Genomic DNA, 16,808 nt, shown 5'->3' with positions numbered 1-16,808 from the left:
ACTAACACTGCAAACGTTAATAAAAAGGGGTAGTTAACAAATCATCTTTACATTAAAATTTAATATTGCAATGTATTAAATACATAAATACTTTTTTGTATAATTTTTATAGTTAATAAAAATCTTAAAATGTGACCGCGGTAATATGAGCTAATTTAAATGTTGATTAAAATAGTTTTACATGAGTTTTAGCATGTCTTTTAATGTCATACAAATAACAATGTGTATTTAGTGCACTAAAATAAATGAAAAAACAACTTGGGGCAGATTTATGTTGAGAGTGAATATACTGTAAAGATAAGTGAAAACCAGATACAGCAGAAAGAGAGAGAGAGAGGCAGAAAGAGAGAAAGAAAGAGAAATGTGTAATTATATTATAATATTGAATATGTAACTTTGTTTAAAAATTGAACAACTATTATGTACAAATTGAAGCAATAATAACTAGATTGCACACGCTCGCTGTGTGTGACATGAAAATTCAGTTACCTGGACTTTCAGTGGAGGTACCACTATAATATCTTAATTTGTGTTTTGAAGATTAGCTAAAGTCTAATGTGCCTAAAGTGGGTTTGGAACAACAGTAGAGTGAATAAATGATAAATTTAAATTTTTGGATGAACTATCCCTTTATCTGTCTTTTAAGAGACTTTTGCCTAAACTGAAGACAAAGCAACTTGAGCCAAATTTGATTAAATGGAGCATTACGCTGTCTGGAGGCCTTTGTCAATGACACTTTTCAACCTTTGATCACTTTTAACCTTTAACTGCTTTTTTTTTTTGCAGATCCCTCCTTAGTCGTCTTTTTGTTTAGTTTATATATGTGATCAGATTTAAGCACAACTTCTTTCTCCCTCTCTCTTTGTCTCTGTAGATCCAGGGTGCTATAATAGTCTCGTCTCTAATAGAGGTGATCATAGGGGCCTTGGGTTTGCCAGGTATCCTGTTGAAGTACATCGGCCCGCTCACCATTACCCCTACTGTCACTCTCATTGGGCTCTCGGGCTTCCAGGCGGCTGGAGAGAGGGCAGGCAAACACTGGGGCATCGCCATGCTGTGAGTACAGTTCTCACACACACACACACACGTTTGTGTATATAACCGATCTGTAGCTCTGTGGAGCCAAAATGTAAACTCTCTCCCCTCTTTTAAACAGAACCATATTCCTGGTGCTGCTGTTCTCTCAGTATGCACGTAACATCCAGTTGCCGCTCCCCATCTACAAATCCAAGAAAGGTTGGACGTCTTACCGCCTGCAGCTGTTCAAGATGTTCCCAGTGAGTTTCCAAATTAATCCAAGACAAACTCATCTGTTCATTTCATTCAGGAATTGAGGGAAAATACTTAAAATGTATATAATAAGCGAGTATATCATGAATCCGTTTTCCAAATCGTGTTTTTGGCTTATCATGAATCACTACGGTACACCTATGATAAGTATTTATATTCTGACTATTTTAGACTGCGGAGTAGCCCAGTATCTGCGTTCCAATACCAGTGTTCTTCCGCAAGATGCATGCAGTTCTGTTTATTGACCTCCAAAGTGGCAAAAGTTTACGGACTGCATCTTTAAGTATAGTAAATGTAGTATAAATATAGTATATAGGCATATATGCCGTTCCATTCAAACATATATTTACTTATTTACTTGCTTACATATGTTGTTGTTGCCAAACTTAAAAAAAAACACACACTAGTTGCATAGGAGACGAAATAAGAATATTTATTGATTATTTTATTTTATTATTTTTGTTTTTCTCAGTGCCATTCCATTAAAAATATTTAATTATTTACTTTTTTGCTTACTTGCTTATTTTGTTGCCATTGTTGTAATAAAAAAACAGAACCTCGTAGCAGCTAAAATCAGGATATGATCATTTCTGGTTTTGTTTTGTTTGTTTATTTTACATTCAAGTGATAATCTGTGATTCATTTCAAATTGCAAATGTTGCTTTTTAAATCTATCAGCAGGTAAAGTTGTTGGACATGTGTTGTTCCGTATCTCAATAGTCTTGTAAGTTGCGTTTTTCATTTCCAAAATGATCCACATTCTCATAAAGTAATTATCATGATCATTAGCAGTCTGGTGTCTCTAGCTCCCAGCAGCGTGAGCTGGCATTTTCTGAGTCTTGGCACAGCTCGTAATCTGCCGTTAGCTCTGATGACAGCCGTAATTATCATGCTGTTTCAGAGATGAGGTCTTTTTGGCCGGTGTTTTTAAATGGAAGCACAGCAGACAATGACATGGCAATGAAAGTGAGTGTGGGAGGCAGATAGAGGCAAGCCAAAATACACAGATTGATCCTTGATGATGAATCGTGAGGGAGTTTCAGCTTGCAGTGTTGTCTGCTTGTTTGAAGGCTAGTGAGGGAGGTTGGATAACATGTCTGGCTTTGTGTTCAGCAGTCTGGGTTACTCATCAGAATTTAACATGAGAAGAGTTTCTTTTAAGTAACTGGGTTTATCTCTCTTTCTGTCTCTCTGTAGATCATCATGGCGATCCTTGTGTCATGGTTTCTGTGTTTCATCTTCACGGTGACTGACGTGTTTCCTCCTGAGAAGGACAAATATGGGTTCTACGCCCGAACAGACGCCCGACAGGGCATCCTGGCAGCCGCCCCCTGGTTTAAGATCCCCTACCCCTGTGAGTGTTACGTGTGTGTGTGTGTGTGTGTGTTTTGGTTTTTTCCAAAACTTAGTGAACTGCACATGTTTCTGTACCTCTTTAGGCCAACCTTTGTGAAAACCAAGTACACTAGCATACTTTTACAGTACTTATTATGAATATAATATACCTTTAAGTGTGAACTGAATGTAATGTTTTAGGAGACCTATTTGTTAATTGCAATTAAATGAAAAGTATTATAGTTTACATTTATATTAGATGTAATAAGCTTAACTTTAGAGTGTTTTTGACGCACTGAAGTAGGGAGTATTTTTTTGACCCATCAGAGTATTCAATAAATCTTTATGGGGTAGGAATTTCTGTATGCTAAACCTGATAAGATTACCCATAATGCTTTGTTTTAGTCCAGTGGGGGTTGCCCACAGTGACAGCAGCAGGGGTGATTGGAATGATGAGTGCTGTGGTTGCCAGTATTATAGAGTCCATTGGAGACTATTACGCCTGTGCCCGTCTCTCCTGTGCCCCGCCTCCACCTGTACATGCTATTAACAGGTACAATACAAGGACACAATTGCACATATCAAAACTGATAATACATCGAGCATGTTTGGAATCCTGAGGCGCTAATTGGAATCTCTTTTTCTCAGAGGGATCTTCATGGAGGGTCTTTCCTGTGTTCTCGATGGCATCTTTGGGACAGGAAATGGCTCCACATCTTCTAGCCCAAATATTGGAGTGCTGGGCATCACCAAAGTAGGATCTTTTCCTATTCGGCCTCTCTGATATTTCTTTAGCAGCATGTGTTAGACTGGCCTTCAGTGACTGCAGTGGATCATTAGCACCCTAAAGACCTTCAATACTGAAGAGAGCAGCTCTTGAGTTTCCTGTGAGCATCATTAAAATAAGCTCTGGCTGGCTATGTACTCCCAGAGGAACTATTTATTTATTACACATGCAACTGCTACTCATGAGGCTGCTACTTTGATTTGAATACTTTTTACAGTTCCATAGTTACAATTTATCCTGACACATTTACTGCAGCAATTTTGGGGGGGAAAAAACGAAATATCACAATTACATCAAAAGTTTGGGCTCAGTAAGATTTGTGCTTCTTTGTAAGACATTAATGCTTTTATTCTGCAAGGATGCATTCAATTTAATCAAAAGTGACAAAGACATTTATAATGTTAGAAAGTTCAAGAGAACAGCATTTCCTTGAAATAGAAATATTTTCTATTTATCAAAGAATCCTGAAAAAAATATCACTGTTTCCCCAAACATATTAGGCAGCACAACGGTTGATACTAATAAGAAAGGTTTCTCGAGCTACAAATTAGAATGATTTCTGAAGGATCATGTGACACTAAAGACTGGAGTAATGATGCTGAAAATTCAGCTTTACCATCACAGGAATACATTACATTTTAAAATATATTACAATAAAAAAAGAGTTGTTTTAAATGATAATAATGTCACAATATTATTTTTTTTTACTATATTTTTGATCAAAAAATGCAGCCCTGCTGAGCATAAGAGACTTCAAAAACTGACCAAACACTTTCAAATCAGTGTATATTTCAGTTTATCTCAGTTGTCACTGTATATTGCGGTGTAATTTAGTAGATCAGTCACAGTGCTTTACCATCACAGGAATACATTACATTTTAAAATATATTACAATAAAAAAAGAGTTGTTTTAAATGATAATAATGTCACAATATTATTTTTTTTTACTGTATTTTTTATATTAACCATGGCATAATCTATTGACATCCATTGCTTTTGATTCTTAATGATAATGCATAAAAAAGTACATGAAGAAAATCACAGCATTTAATAAACGGCACTGATGCAGTAGCGTTCTCTGATTGGTCGGTTTCTTCTCTCTGTGTAGGTGGGCAGCAGGCGGGTAATTCAGTATGGGGCAGCACTGATGCTACTTCTAGGAATGGTGGGTAAATTCAGCGCTCTCTTCGCATCATTGCCGGACCCAGTTCTGGGGGCGCTGTTTTGCACTCTCTTCGGCATGATCACTGCTGTTGGCCTTTCCAACCTGCAATTTGTGGATCTCAACTCGTCCCGCAATCTGTTTGTCCTTGGCTTCTCCATCTTCTTTGGCCTGGTCCTACCCAGCTACCTCAAAGGAAACCCTCTAGTCACTGGTAGATACACAAACACGTGTTTATAAATTCACCACATGGGGAATGATGATTGCTTCTTGAGGGACCAGTGTGGAACCATATTCTTTTCTTCTTTTGTAGGTATAGTGCAGATAGATCAGGTGCTGAACGTTCTGCTTACGACTGCCATGTTTGTAGGAGGTTCAGTGGCGTTTGTGCTGGATAATACTATTCCTGGTAGGTGCAAATCTCATAATGCACTCATACAACTCTCTTCAATCCAATTAAACCTTTGGTGAAAGTTCATGTCACATTTCTAATTTTTTTATTAACAAAATGGTGGTAAATGTAGTAATAACCTAGGAATGACACAGGCATTTTTTTTTTCAGGCAGTTTTCAATCACCATTTGATGTTGACATTATAACATTAAGAATCTATAGCACTATATAAATTATAGGGCTGCACAATTTGGCAAAAAATGATTATATATTAATATGACTATACTACTAATTAAATTTGAAGTAAAACGTTGGCGGAAAACCGCAGGAAGCTCTTAAAACTTCTGTTGACTACCGCTGGTTTATTAGTGCTTCTCATTTCAAGTGTGGGAAGATGGGTGGCATGTGCTGCGTGCAGTGTTCGAACTATACCGTGGACTTTGGGGGAGCCCACTTGTTTTTTTTTATGGGGGGGTCGTGGGCTTACAATGACTTACAAAGATATACCTCCCAATCAGCCCCACTTTCGCTGGCTACCAATGGAGCGTCCTCACCCACGGCTGCCATAACAGAAGAGAGGACGACATGCCAACAAAGCCAGAACTGGGAGAAAGTGGGGTATAGTTTAGTACCAGTATGCTTTCCATTCCACCCAGACAGTGAAATCCGCAGTCTGGTCCCTTAACAAAAAGCCAGCTATAAACTGTTTTCATCCTACAGTCCTTTAAAAACTCTGTATCCTTTTTGATCGAGTTTGTCATCCACACTAAAGTTGGTTCCGCGGCGCCATCGCATTTTCCAGTACCTCCCAATCAGCCCCACTTTCGCTGGCTACCAATGGAGCGTCCTCACCCACGGCTGCCATAATAGAAGAGAGGACGACATGCCAACAAAGCCAGAACTGGGAGAAAGTGGGGTATAGTTTAGCACCAGTATGCTTTCCATTCCACCCAGACAGTGAAATCCGCAGTCTGGTCCCTTAACAAAAAGCCAGCTATAAACTATTTTCATCCTACAATCCTTTAAAAACTCTGTATCCTTTTTGATCAAGTTTGTCATCCACACTAAAGTTGGTTCCTAGCTGTTAATACAGCCTCTTAAAACTTTGACAGCGCAGCATCTGAAGGTGTCTCCATGACAACAGCGAGTGGATGCAATGCAGGTTGTACTCGTTCATCTCTCTCTGTGTGGGAGAACGTGAAAACAGAGACTGATAGATGGAAAAATCACTTTCCGAATTTCCAACATCAGTGTTCCTTTTTTTGGCCTGCACTGCTCCGTCTGCATCCGTGTGTAGATAATTGGATGTGTTTGAATTTAAATGACATACTAATGACGTGTGCCACTATCACACATATTCACAATAAACACAAACACGCTCAATCTCGCTTTATGCATGGCGCAGTTCCGGATCCCGTCAAAGCGAGAGGATCGTTAAAGGTTTACTTAGTGATGCAAGGTTATTGTGCTTTACGTTTGAATTGCACTGCTTGAATTAACGCACAAAACGTAGTTTGCTTGTTCCTAATTTAACTTCCGGTGTCCGAGTCTTGCTTCCAAATCCGTAAGTACCTAAATTGAAATGAAAAATTGAAGTCCCAATGCCTTCAATTTAAGGAAAAGAATTCAGTCATACAAATTAATGTTTTAGTCATCTCGTTTCTGTCGTTAGTTAGCTGCTATTCTGATTAATAGCTCATATCGAAAGAAGCGTTTCTTATTAAATGACACCTTGAAATTGTAGCGTGTTTTGGAGGCGGATAGCTATGTAGGTAAAATGATACGAAAAACCAATGTATATCAGTGCATGGTTTGCAAAAGAAGGAAGACTGGAAGGGAAAAACTTGAGAATGGTTGCACTCAGGCAGACGTGGGGATGACGTTTTTCTTTTGGTCCGAATCTATTGAGGCGCCACATTTTTGATATGTCTTCTGTGATATAGGTGGCACTTCCTCACTGCTGTTCAAGTGAATGTGGTTTATAATGTAGATTCCCACAAGCACTGCAGATGTGGTTTGTTTTTGGACACCGAGAGGATGGGCGGCATTTAGTGGGCATTTATTGACAGGCTCTCCAACTGTACAAATCCTATTATACTGCATTATCACAATCAATTACTAATCATTAGTATTTAATTGGAACTATTAGTTCTCATTTTTGGTTTACAGACATTCTATAATCTTTACAGTAACAACATGTACAACACAAAGCATTTTTAAATGTACACTATCAGTTTGCGGTGCAGCATTGAAACCAATTTCTGACCATGTCATGGAATAGAGACTTCATTGGCCTTCCTGATTTAATAGTGTACAGTTGTGCTTTCACCTCTGGGATAATCTCACTTAGAGCTCCATCTGATGGTTGTATCTTTATTTGAAGCTCATACTGTATCCACGTCAGATTCCGAGTTTCTTTTGTTGACTTGTAATTTATTTATTTATATGTACTACATCTACTATCTTTGTGCAAATCCTTTGCTGCCTGTAAGCAGGAAATGGGAGGTGCAGTTCTGCACTCTAAGGTTTGATTTGATATGCTGTCCGCATGGTGCAAAGAGAAATTGCAGTTTTATATTACCACAGTCTTGGTATTTACTGGTGCTCCCTCTGCGAGTCATTCCAACTAACATGTTTGAGGTGTTTCTCTCTCTCTTTCTCTCTTTCTAGCTGACCTGTAATACAGCCGGATGTTGGTTTCTTTGGTTTGTTTTGTATTTGTTTTTAACAGAAAACCGTAATTATGCAAGGACCATTTCACTTGGTAACACAATGTTACAACTGTTACTTTGTTTTCAGCCTTATGTACACATTTTTCAAAACGTTCTGTGCATTATAGCAGGAAAGAGCACATCGCTAATGTGTTTGAGAATGTTGAGGTGACAATATTTGGGACCTAAAAGCCAGATCTGAGTGCTGTATGTATACAAGGCAATACTAATTTACTTGAACACTTAGAACAGAGTGCTGCAGTAATTGAGTAGAATAAGATCTACAGTTCAAAACTTATGTTGCAAAGAATCCATTACTATAGCACTTTTTGTTCCTAAAATAATCGTGTTATAAAACATTCAGCACTCTGAAGTGTGGTATAATGGTTGTCTGTGAATCCAAAGTAAATGCATCTGAGAAAGTGTGAAGTTTGCCTCTAAATCCCATCCCATTCACACCGATAGTGCTTGCAGTGGAGTCAGTCCTCATCTCCTAAACGTTTCTCCTTGAATAGTTTATTGAAATGTTATTTGAAACAGAATGACATCTTATGAAGACCTTTCACATCCTGTGGTGTTTATTTGTCTTGTCAGTCATTTCAGTCGTTTTTATGGCAGTGACATGAATAAATATTTGTCAAAATATATAGCAAATGGTGATTTCAAAAGGATTTTTAACGGGTCTTTGGTCATTAACACTTAAACATTTATTGATGCTAAATATGGTTTTTAATACGAGAACATTTTGGAAACACACACTGTTGTGCTAAATCTCAGTATCCGCTGAGATTTCAAGGTTGTGATGGGTCTTAATAACATGGTGGCATGTGATTCAAAGAAAAACAACCCTTCAGTTATTTTGAAGAGGGTATATCTGAAGAATATACTTAGTGTCTCTGAATTGTAATACGTTTTTAATGTTTTATTGTTTTAGTTTTTTTGTACATCATTTTGTGTTTTTACTGACAAAAAAAGATGTTGGAAAAAATGCTTATCTTAAAATCATCATGCTGCAAAGCGCACCAATTTGTTACATTTTTATTTGAGTGAAACAAATTATCTTTTTTTTTTTATCTGTAGTTTGAATATATTTGTTAACTTGGATGTTTTCATATTGTATTTTTCTAACATTACTTCCTGTTCATGTTAAAATTAGTACAAATTTAGAAAGTGCAATGCATTGAGACTATTATAAATATATGAATATATATATTGAGTGCAGAATGTGCTATATTCTTGGACCAGCCATTGCAGCTCCTGTTAGTAGAAACAGCAGAAATTGTTTTATTCCATGTTCCTAAAGACATTTAATAAGATGTTTCTGAGCAAATCATAATGTCTTTTGTCTCTTTGTATGCGTGTCTGTGTGTGCATCAAGGTTCCTTGCAACAAAATAGTATTATTACTTATTATTTTATTTTATTATTACTTAAGTATTATTATTATTAAACATTTTATAAATAATTATTATAATGATGATCATTCAGACAAATCAGTTTACATCAAGTTGTCCATTCCTGCATTCTTGACTGTTTTCAGAATCAGACAGTTAGGTGTATGAGGGAAAAAAACGTTCACATTTCAAATGAATGGTAGGCATGAAAGGCTCTTTTTCAGAATTATGGTCTAGTTGCTATGTTAAATGACATTAAAATGTTGGACTCTTTTCTGTCTGCTCTGGTAAACTCATTAGATATATCAGGTTACACATGCCAGTTCTTCACCTCTGATTTCTCCCATCGTGTGTGTGTGTGTGTGTGTGTGTGTGGGGGGGGACGGTAACCGTCTGAGTTAACGTGAATAAGCACACACAACTCAACCAGACTCAATTAATAGATGCAGTCATAGGGGGCTCAGAGAGAAGAAAGTGAAGAGATGCTGTCAACAACAGCAGGTCTTTTCTTTATGCTCCCATATTCTGAATGGTGGGTCCTACGTTATTAATAGAGGATGCGCTGCTTATTTAGCAAATAATATGATAGACCTACAAGAAGTGTCTCATGGTAAAGATGTCTACAGGACAAATCTTTAATCTCTAACACTGAAAATGTTTTTAAAAATCTGTTTAGAAATGAACAAAGTATATTGTACTTTTTTTACTTCGTACTAGTAGTTGTTTTGAACCCTGAGCTCCCTAAACTCTTTAGCAGCTTTTACTGTATGAACCCTTTAACTGTCTGTGCTCCCAACAGATGGGTAGATCATAGCTGGTAGCAGATTACAAGAGATTAAAACAATATCAGTCTTTCCCAGCTCAGATTTGCTCATTTTCTGACCCGTGACGACCCATGATGATCTAATCCTCACCCTCAGAGTGTCACTTACCCAAATTTTTCACAGAGAGAGCAAATGTGTTCTTAGTCATTGAACTGCCTATATATAGTCTGATTTAATGTAACCATACTTGTTATTTTTACAATTTTATAACTTGAATCAGTCTTATTCAAAATGTGTTGTTTGTACTTGTCCACTAGACGGTTACACTTTAGAATAAGGTTTCATTTGTTAACATTAGTTAATTAGTTATATGAACTAACAATTAACACCTTTTACAGCATCTATAATATTAATCTTAACGTTTACCAATACATTTTTAAGATCATGTTATTATTATGCCATGTGAACATAATCATGATAATTTTTAGTAGGTTATTACATTTTAAGAAAGGTTATAAAAGCTATGCGAATGTATTGCTCATAGCTCATGTAGTTATTAATGCATTAATTAATGTTAACAAATGAGACAGTGTTACTGTTTAAACGTCCGACGATTTTATGAGACAGAACAATTTTAATAATAGGCCTATATTAATAGTTTTTAAAGTAAGAAGCCTTAACCATATAATATTATTATGACAATATTATGTGTAGCCTACCAAATAGCCTATAAAAAAATAAAACGAATTTTCAATTAATTTTTTTTAATGACGTCGATTCGATATCGATTCTCAAAAGCCATGAATCGATCTTTCTGGTACCAGAAAAATTAAGAAAAACATTTTATAGGGCCCTATTATTGTTTAAAAAATAGGACCTTGTACAAAAAAAAATATGTTTAAAGGTCTGTGGCTCTTAATTTCTTTTTATTTATTTACCATTTGTAAACTGATGTTTACTGGTTGTTTTTTAGAAACATCACTAGCATTTGTATTAAAACCATATTCACTGAAAAAAAAAATCGAGAATCGAATCTGATCGAATCGAGAGCTTGCGAATCAGAATCGAATCGAATCGGGACATCTGAATCGATACCCAACCCTAGTATTTAAGGCTTTTAATACATTGCCATCATCTTTCAGAGAGACAAACTGAATTTAAACACCTCTGGTCATGTGACCTTTTTATTTTATTTTATTTTTTATTAATTTTTTACAGCAGCCATGTAAAAGTGTTCTCATATTCTAAACAGTCTGTACGTTACGTTTATTTATAGTTCACAACTGTGTAAAATAACTATTTTTAGAGTTGTTTGTGCCTTTTTGTACATTTTAGTCCCAAATGTTACCGATGTGGATTAAACGGGAGAAACTGTGCTTTAATTCACTATGTCCCTATACTTCAGTGGGCTATTGTTTTGGGGATTTCCCGCTGAACGCATATGTTGTCCATCGCAAACAAAAGGGCGTCCGCGCGCGCGCTGATTGGCTGCTGCGTTATCTGAGGTCTGTAGCAGCAGATGGGGTATTCCTCCTCCTCAAACTGCGATTGTTCCCGATGCGAGCACAGAAGCTCGCTTTGAGTTGGATTGAGTAAAGCTTTGGATCGGTTCGTAGCATCGCTGATGGTAGATTTGTTCAGTTTAATGTCGTCTGGAGACGTAAAAGCACAGATAAGATTCAGAACCCTTCAGAATCTGATCTGATCATCGTGTCATTGGGCATCTGGAGAGCAGAGATCCACGAGAGAGGGGTGGGTGTTTGCGTGCGGTTTTTCATACATGTTGTTTGTTACTCACGACTTGTTCAGACTTTGATGCCTATGCTGGCGTGTGTTTGCAACTTTGTATCATAACGTGTAATATGATCCGTTGTGGATTGAAATTCATTAAGAATGTCTACTGGAAATGTAATGTAATATTCAGGCTTCAAATTACAATAGCATCTGTGGACTCTTGTCAAGCGAATATGCCACAGTGTTTAACATGTAGAGTTGTTCATGTCCCCTGTGAGATATCTGTGTTAGCAATGGGAAAGTATAACGATGGGCTCAAATGACTCGTTTGGCATTACATTTGGCTAGATTACATAACCAGTCTGGTTTATCCAGAATAGTTCCCAGAAATGTAAATTCTGTTACTGTTTATGCACATGTTGTTCCAAACTAGTATGACTTGCTTTCTTCTGTGGAACACAAAAGGAGAAGTTCATGCTTCTTTTTTATGAACAGTGAAAGCATATTAACATACTTTTGTTAATCACAGACACATTCAATTGATCAAAATTGACAGTAACGACATGTCACAAAAGTTTCCACTCTTCCTTTAAGCAGCACAACTATTTTCACTATTAACTGAGAGGTAAATCAGCATATTAGAATGATTTCTGAAGGATGATGTGACACTAAAGTGTAATGGCTGCTGAAAATTCAGCTTGGCCATCGCAGGAATAAACTGTACTTTTAAATATATTAAATAGAAAACAGTTAGGCTATTTTAAATTGTAATATTATTTCACACTTTTATTGTCTTTACAGTATTTTTACTTGATTAACATAAAATAGATCTTTCCAAAACATAAAAAAATATTATAGACCTTTCCAGTAGGGCTAAATAATGTGATATGGCCTCAGGTAATAACAGCTGATATTTAGACCAATAGCACCATTGTGAGTGTGATAACTTGTGATTCAGACTGAATTTGGATAGTTATTTCATATATTTCTTTGTTGCCAATGAAAATACTTCTAAAAGAGGCCAAAGCATCAAACTTTGTGAGTCACCAAGGACACAGACAAGCAGAGTGATACAAATAGTGAAATGTCTCACTGCTGTTGGACTATTGTAAATATCAGCAGTTCTGGAGCACTGCTGGACCAATCAGATTTGAGGACCGGGGAGTCCGGGACTAATTGTTGTATAAAACCACAAGAGTACTTTTAAGTGCCTACAAATGATGCAGTTCTTGCAAATCTTCAAGTGTGAGATTACATGATGGTGACTAAATGCTAACAGATTTTTCATTTTTGGGTGAACTATGTCTTTAAAAGTGATCCTCACACCTTCAGGCGGTGCCTGTTACACATTTGAGCGTGAGTGAGTCAGGGAAACATCTTCAGAGAGTTTAAACATGAGGAAATTCATGGGGGAATTGAAAAACTGTTTCAAGATGAAGAGAAGGAATCTCATTCATCTCAGTCAGATGTGGGCATCACATTTTCCATGCAGCAGATTTTGAAGTAGCTGTGTTTTGTCGTCTTTGTCATACTTCATAACTCATGAGAGTTTCACAGCAGCAGCCATCAGTAAACACTCCCAACAACTGCAGCAGTGCAAGCTGCTAAACACATGAGCGAAGGGAAGGAAGAAGAAAAGGAAGAGGGAGCAGACGTGTGACTTTCAGCATTGTTGGATGAAGCTTGTTGTCGGTTCGCAAGTGTTTTCCAGGTTGCCGTGGCAATTTAACAATAGCCGAGCAATAGTGTTTGTGAGGAGATGCTGGTTGGGGGAGGTGAGGGAATGGATGTAGGCCAGGAAACATCAAGCGGAGATCTTGGCCTGGATCTTAAAGACAGAGGGTATGAGCGCTTGCTTTGGAATTGGACAACAAGAGGGACTTCCAAGCCATGGGAAGGAAGAAAACGGATAGAAATTTGGCCGTGGTTGTTTTCAGGTCATTGCAAACAATAGCATGAACAAATATGATAGAATTTATTACTTAAAGAGTAACATGCAAACACAACCCTCTACGCACACCTTGGCAATATAATCGCCATTGGCTAGTACATTTTTTTGTTTACTCGCCAGACTGATATACTATTTTACACACACACACACACACACACACGTTTACTTAGCTAAATGGGGACATTACATAGACTTCGATTGTTTTTATATACAGATAGTTATACACTTCTTAACCTAAACCCACCCCTACCCCTCAAAGAAAACTTTCTGCATTTTTACAATTTCAAAAGTAAAAAAAAAACTTTGTTTACTTTATTTTTATAACCGTTATACAAATGAGGACATCCACAAATTGAGGTTTTTGCCCAAAAATAAACACCAGTATTCGGTATGAACCGGTATACCGCCCAGCACTACCAATGGCTAATGTTAGACGCTATTTAGTCGCCCAGAGTAAGATTTAGTCGCATATGCGAGTGATTTACTCGCAATGTAGAGGGTTGAAACATGCAAAAAAGAAAATGTCCACCAACAGAGTTTGATTTGTTTTGGATGCTGAAGCAGGATAAACCACCACTTCCATCACCTCTGTCCCACTTCCACAGTCTTCCCAGCACCGAAACACATGTACAACTCAAGTGCCAAGCCACCAGACCGTCTGTGTTCAACAAACATGTAATTATTCATAATTAGGCATTTTTATAGATGCAAAGTTGATCTTTAAGAGAACCGGCAGATTGGATAGTCACATGAGCTCAAAAGACTGTGTAAAAATAGTTCTCATGCTCTTTTTCATTCATTTCTCATTGACTCCCCTGACACATTTAATGCTAGAGTGGACAGTTGCGTAAGCGTGGAAAAGTACATGGCTCTTGAAACGTGGTGCTCCAGTGAAAGGCATGAAAAAAATGGCTTTTGCATTTCAGAGACTGAAGTGGGGTCATGTTGCATGGAACACTGGTGGTTTTTTCTTTATCTATATTTTCCTAACCGACGTCTAACTGAAGAGCTTGAATAAAGGAGGGATTAAAAGTAAAAGAAAAAGTTCAGATAAGATTGTGAAATGTTTTTTTTCTCTCAACTTCCCTTTTTCCTTTTTCAGCATGTCTTGGATTTACTTCTTGGCCTGAATGTGTAGTACTGTACACTATTTTGGTGTTTGTAAGAATACAAAAAATATAATAAAAACAATAATGTCGTGGAATATTATAGCAAGTAAAACATTAAAATAAAGGTTTAATAAAATAACAGTTTTGTATTTTATATTTATTAAATGTGATGTCAAAGCTGAATTTTTTTAGTAACCAATACTCTAGTCTTCAGTGTCACATGAACCTTCAGAAATCATTCAGATATGCTAATTTGATGCTCAAGACACATTTCTGATTATTGTCAATGTTGAAAATAGTTGTGCTGCTTAATATTTTTATGCAAACCATGATACATTTTTCAGGATTCGTTGATTAATAGAAAGTAAAAAAATAAAAATAACCGCATTTATTTGAAATCTTTTGTAACATTATAAATGTCTACTGTCACGTTTGATCAATTTATTTATTAATTTATCAATTTATTACTTTATTTTAAAAAATATCCAACTGACCCAACATATAAATTCTTTAATATTCCGAAACTGATTTAATGAAAACCAAAAACGAATCATTTTAAATGCTACAACTAAATATACTATCTTACTTTACTACTTTATCACAACATTATGAAGTATGAAAACTGGGTATTCATTTAGAGATTTGCTAAAGATAACAAAATGATTAGTGTTTTTAAATATCAACTTTGAGGAAATAAGCATGCACAATATTGACCGATTCAGATTTGGCACCGATATATCATGCATCTATAATCTAATCAACGCCTGTCATCTGATGCCTATTATCTGCTGGCAATGACTTTTGGATGTGTATCAGAGACTAATAGCTCTTCTGTAGTTCTGGCAGGACTGTATTTGGGATATGAAATATTAATGTCAGAATAAGCTGCTCTGGGTTGATTGGTATTGAATATTTCATCATCTCCTGATTGAGCGCAGCGTGTGGTATGTATGAAAGATGTGGGAGGGGCCACACACACAGACACACACACACACACAAGCTCTAACAGTTACACATACTTAACTGTACGCTCTGGGTCAGGAGATGGTGGTGTTGATAAGAAAACAAGCCCATACAAGAGAGAGACGCTATTGTTTGCTCGTGGGATAATGATATTGTGAAAGGATAATCGTGTAGGGACTGAGTGAGGCCATTACCTCTTCCATTTGGGGTCTCAGCAGGACACCTGTGCTCTGTTTGTGTGTATTTGTGTGTGTGTTGGACTCTTGAGTTACATGCGTACACTAAGTAGTTCTCCTAAAGTGATTCTAAGTGCTCATAAAGTTCATATATCTTTTGTTGTTGTAAGATTAATGGCAGTGTGCATAAAGACATTGGTGAACTTGAGAGAGACTGACACAGGGAGATAAAGAGAGGAGGAGGAGGCAGTGAAGCCACCATTGGGGAAGTCTGAAGCCTCATGTCAGTTTCCGCTGTGAAAATCAGTCACATGGGTTCAGCACTGGTTTAGCGTTTAAAGACCACCAGACGATCAGCTGCAAAAGAAAGAAGGTAATTTGCGTTCAGTTAAATCTTCTTATATCAAGTTCAGGAAATCCTATGAGATAGTGAGACAGTAAACGGGAAGTACTACTGTTCAAGCTTTTGAAAATGTCCGGATTTAAATCAGTTAAAATATGCTGGTTTATAGTATTTCAGATGAAGAGGAGTAAGGTTGTTGTTTTAAATAACTTGTATGTCATTTTATCATGTAATACAGAGGACACATGACTGTTGGGTTGGTTGTTTTCTGTGTTTGAAGGGATAGTTGATTCACAAATGAACATTCTCTCATTATTCACTCACCCTCATGTCGTTCCAAACGTCTATGCTTTTCTTTCTTCTGTGATACACATACAAAATATATTTCAAAGAATGTTTGTAATCAAACGGTTTCCTATCCCATTGACTTCTATTGTATTTTTTGTCTATATAATGGAAGTCAGTGGGAAACAAAATGATTTTATTGCCAGCATTCTTCAAAATATCTTCTTTAAAGGGGTGGTTTGTTGCGATTTCACTTTTTTAACGTTAGTTAGTGTCTAATGTTGCTGTTTGAGCATAAACAATATCTGCAAAGTTACAAAGCTGAAAGTTCAATGCAAACGGAGATATTGTCTTTTAAAATTCTGGCAGTTTAATGCCTACAAAAATGGCTGGTAGGGACTACAACCAGTTAC

At 36.8% G+C, this 16,808-nt stretch overlaps 2 protein-coding genes across 8 annotated transcripts in view; both read left to right on the top strand.

Moving 5' to 3' along the window:
- Positions 1-5,097, top strand: part of LOC107742746 (solute carrier family 23 member 2-like) — a 33,740-nt gene extending 28,643 nt beyond the window's left edge. For 2 of the 4 annotated variants that reach the window (XM_016555777.1, XM_016555776.1), the window contains 7 exons: positions 875-1,056; positions 1,157-1,277; positions 2,488-2,644; positions 3,031-3,178; positions 3,274-3,379; positions 4,521-4,788; positions 4,888-5,097. In XM_016555777.1, coding sequence (XP_016411263.1) covers positions 875-1,056; positions 1,157-1,277; positions 2,488-2,644; positions 3,031-3,178; positions 3,274-3,379; positions 4,521-4,788; positions 4,888-5,045 — 1,140 coding nt within the window. In that variant the 3' untranslated portion in view covers positions 5,046-5,097. The remainder of the gene's footprint in view (positions 1-874; positions 1,057-1,156; positions 1,278-2,487; positions 2,645-3,030; positions 3,179-3,273; positions 3,380-4,520; positions 4,789-4,887) is intronic. The other 2 variants (XM_016555778.1, XM_016555779.1) reach the window with 1 other exon arrangement.
- Positions 5,098-11,340: 6,243 nt separating this feature from the next.
- The window catches only part of LOC107742747 (ras association domain-containing protein 2-like), a 23,596-nt gene continuing 18,128 nt past the window's right edge, over positions 11,341-16,808 (top strand). For 3 of the 4 annotated variants that reach the window (XM_016555783.1, XM_016555782.1, XM_016555780.1), the window contains exon 1: positions 11,341-11,586. The gene's annotated coding sequence lies outside the window, so the exon portion shown is untranslated. Of the gene's footprint in view, positions 11,587-15,790; positions 16,141-16,808 lie in introns of those variants that run through there. The other variant, XM_016555781.1, reaches the window with a different exon arrangement.

Source organism: Sinocyclocheilus rhinocerous, unplaced genomic scaffold (assembly GCF_001515625.1).
Source record: "Sinocyclocheilus rhinocerous isolate Xijiao unplaced genomic scaffold, SAMN03320098_v1.1 scaffold2212, whole genome shotgun sequence".
NCBI lineage: Eukaryota > Metazoa > Chordata > Actinopteri > Cypriniformes > Cyprinidae > Sinocyclocheilus > Sinocyclocheilus rhinocerous.
This window is presented reverse-complemented; position numbering and strand designations above follow the sequence as displayed.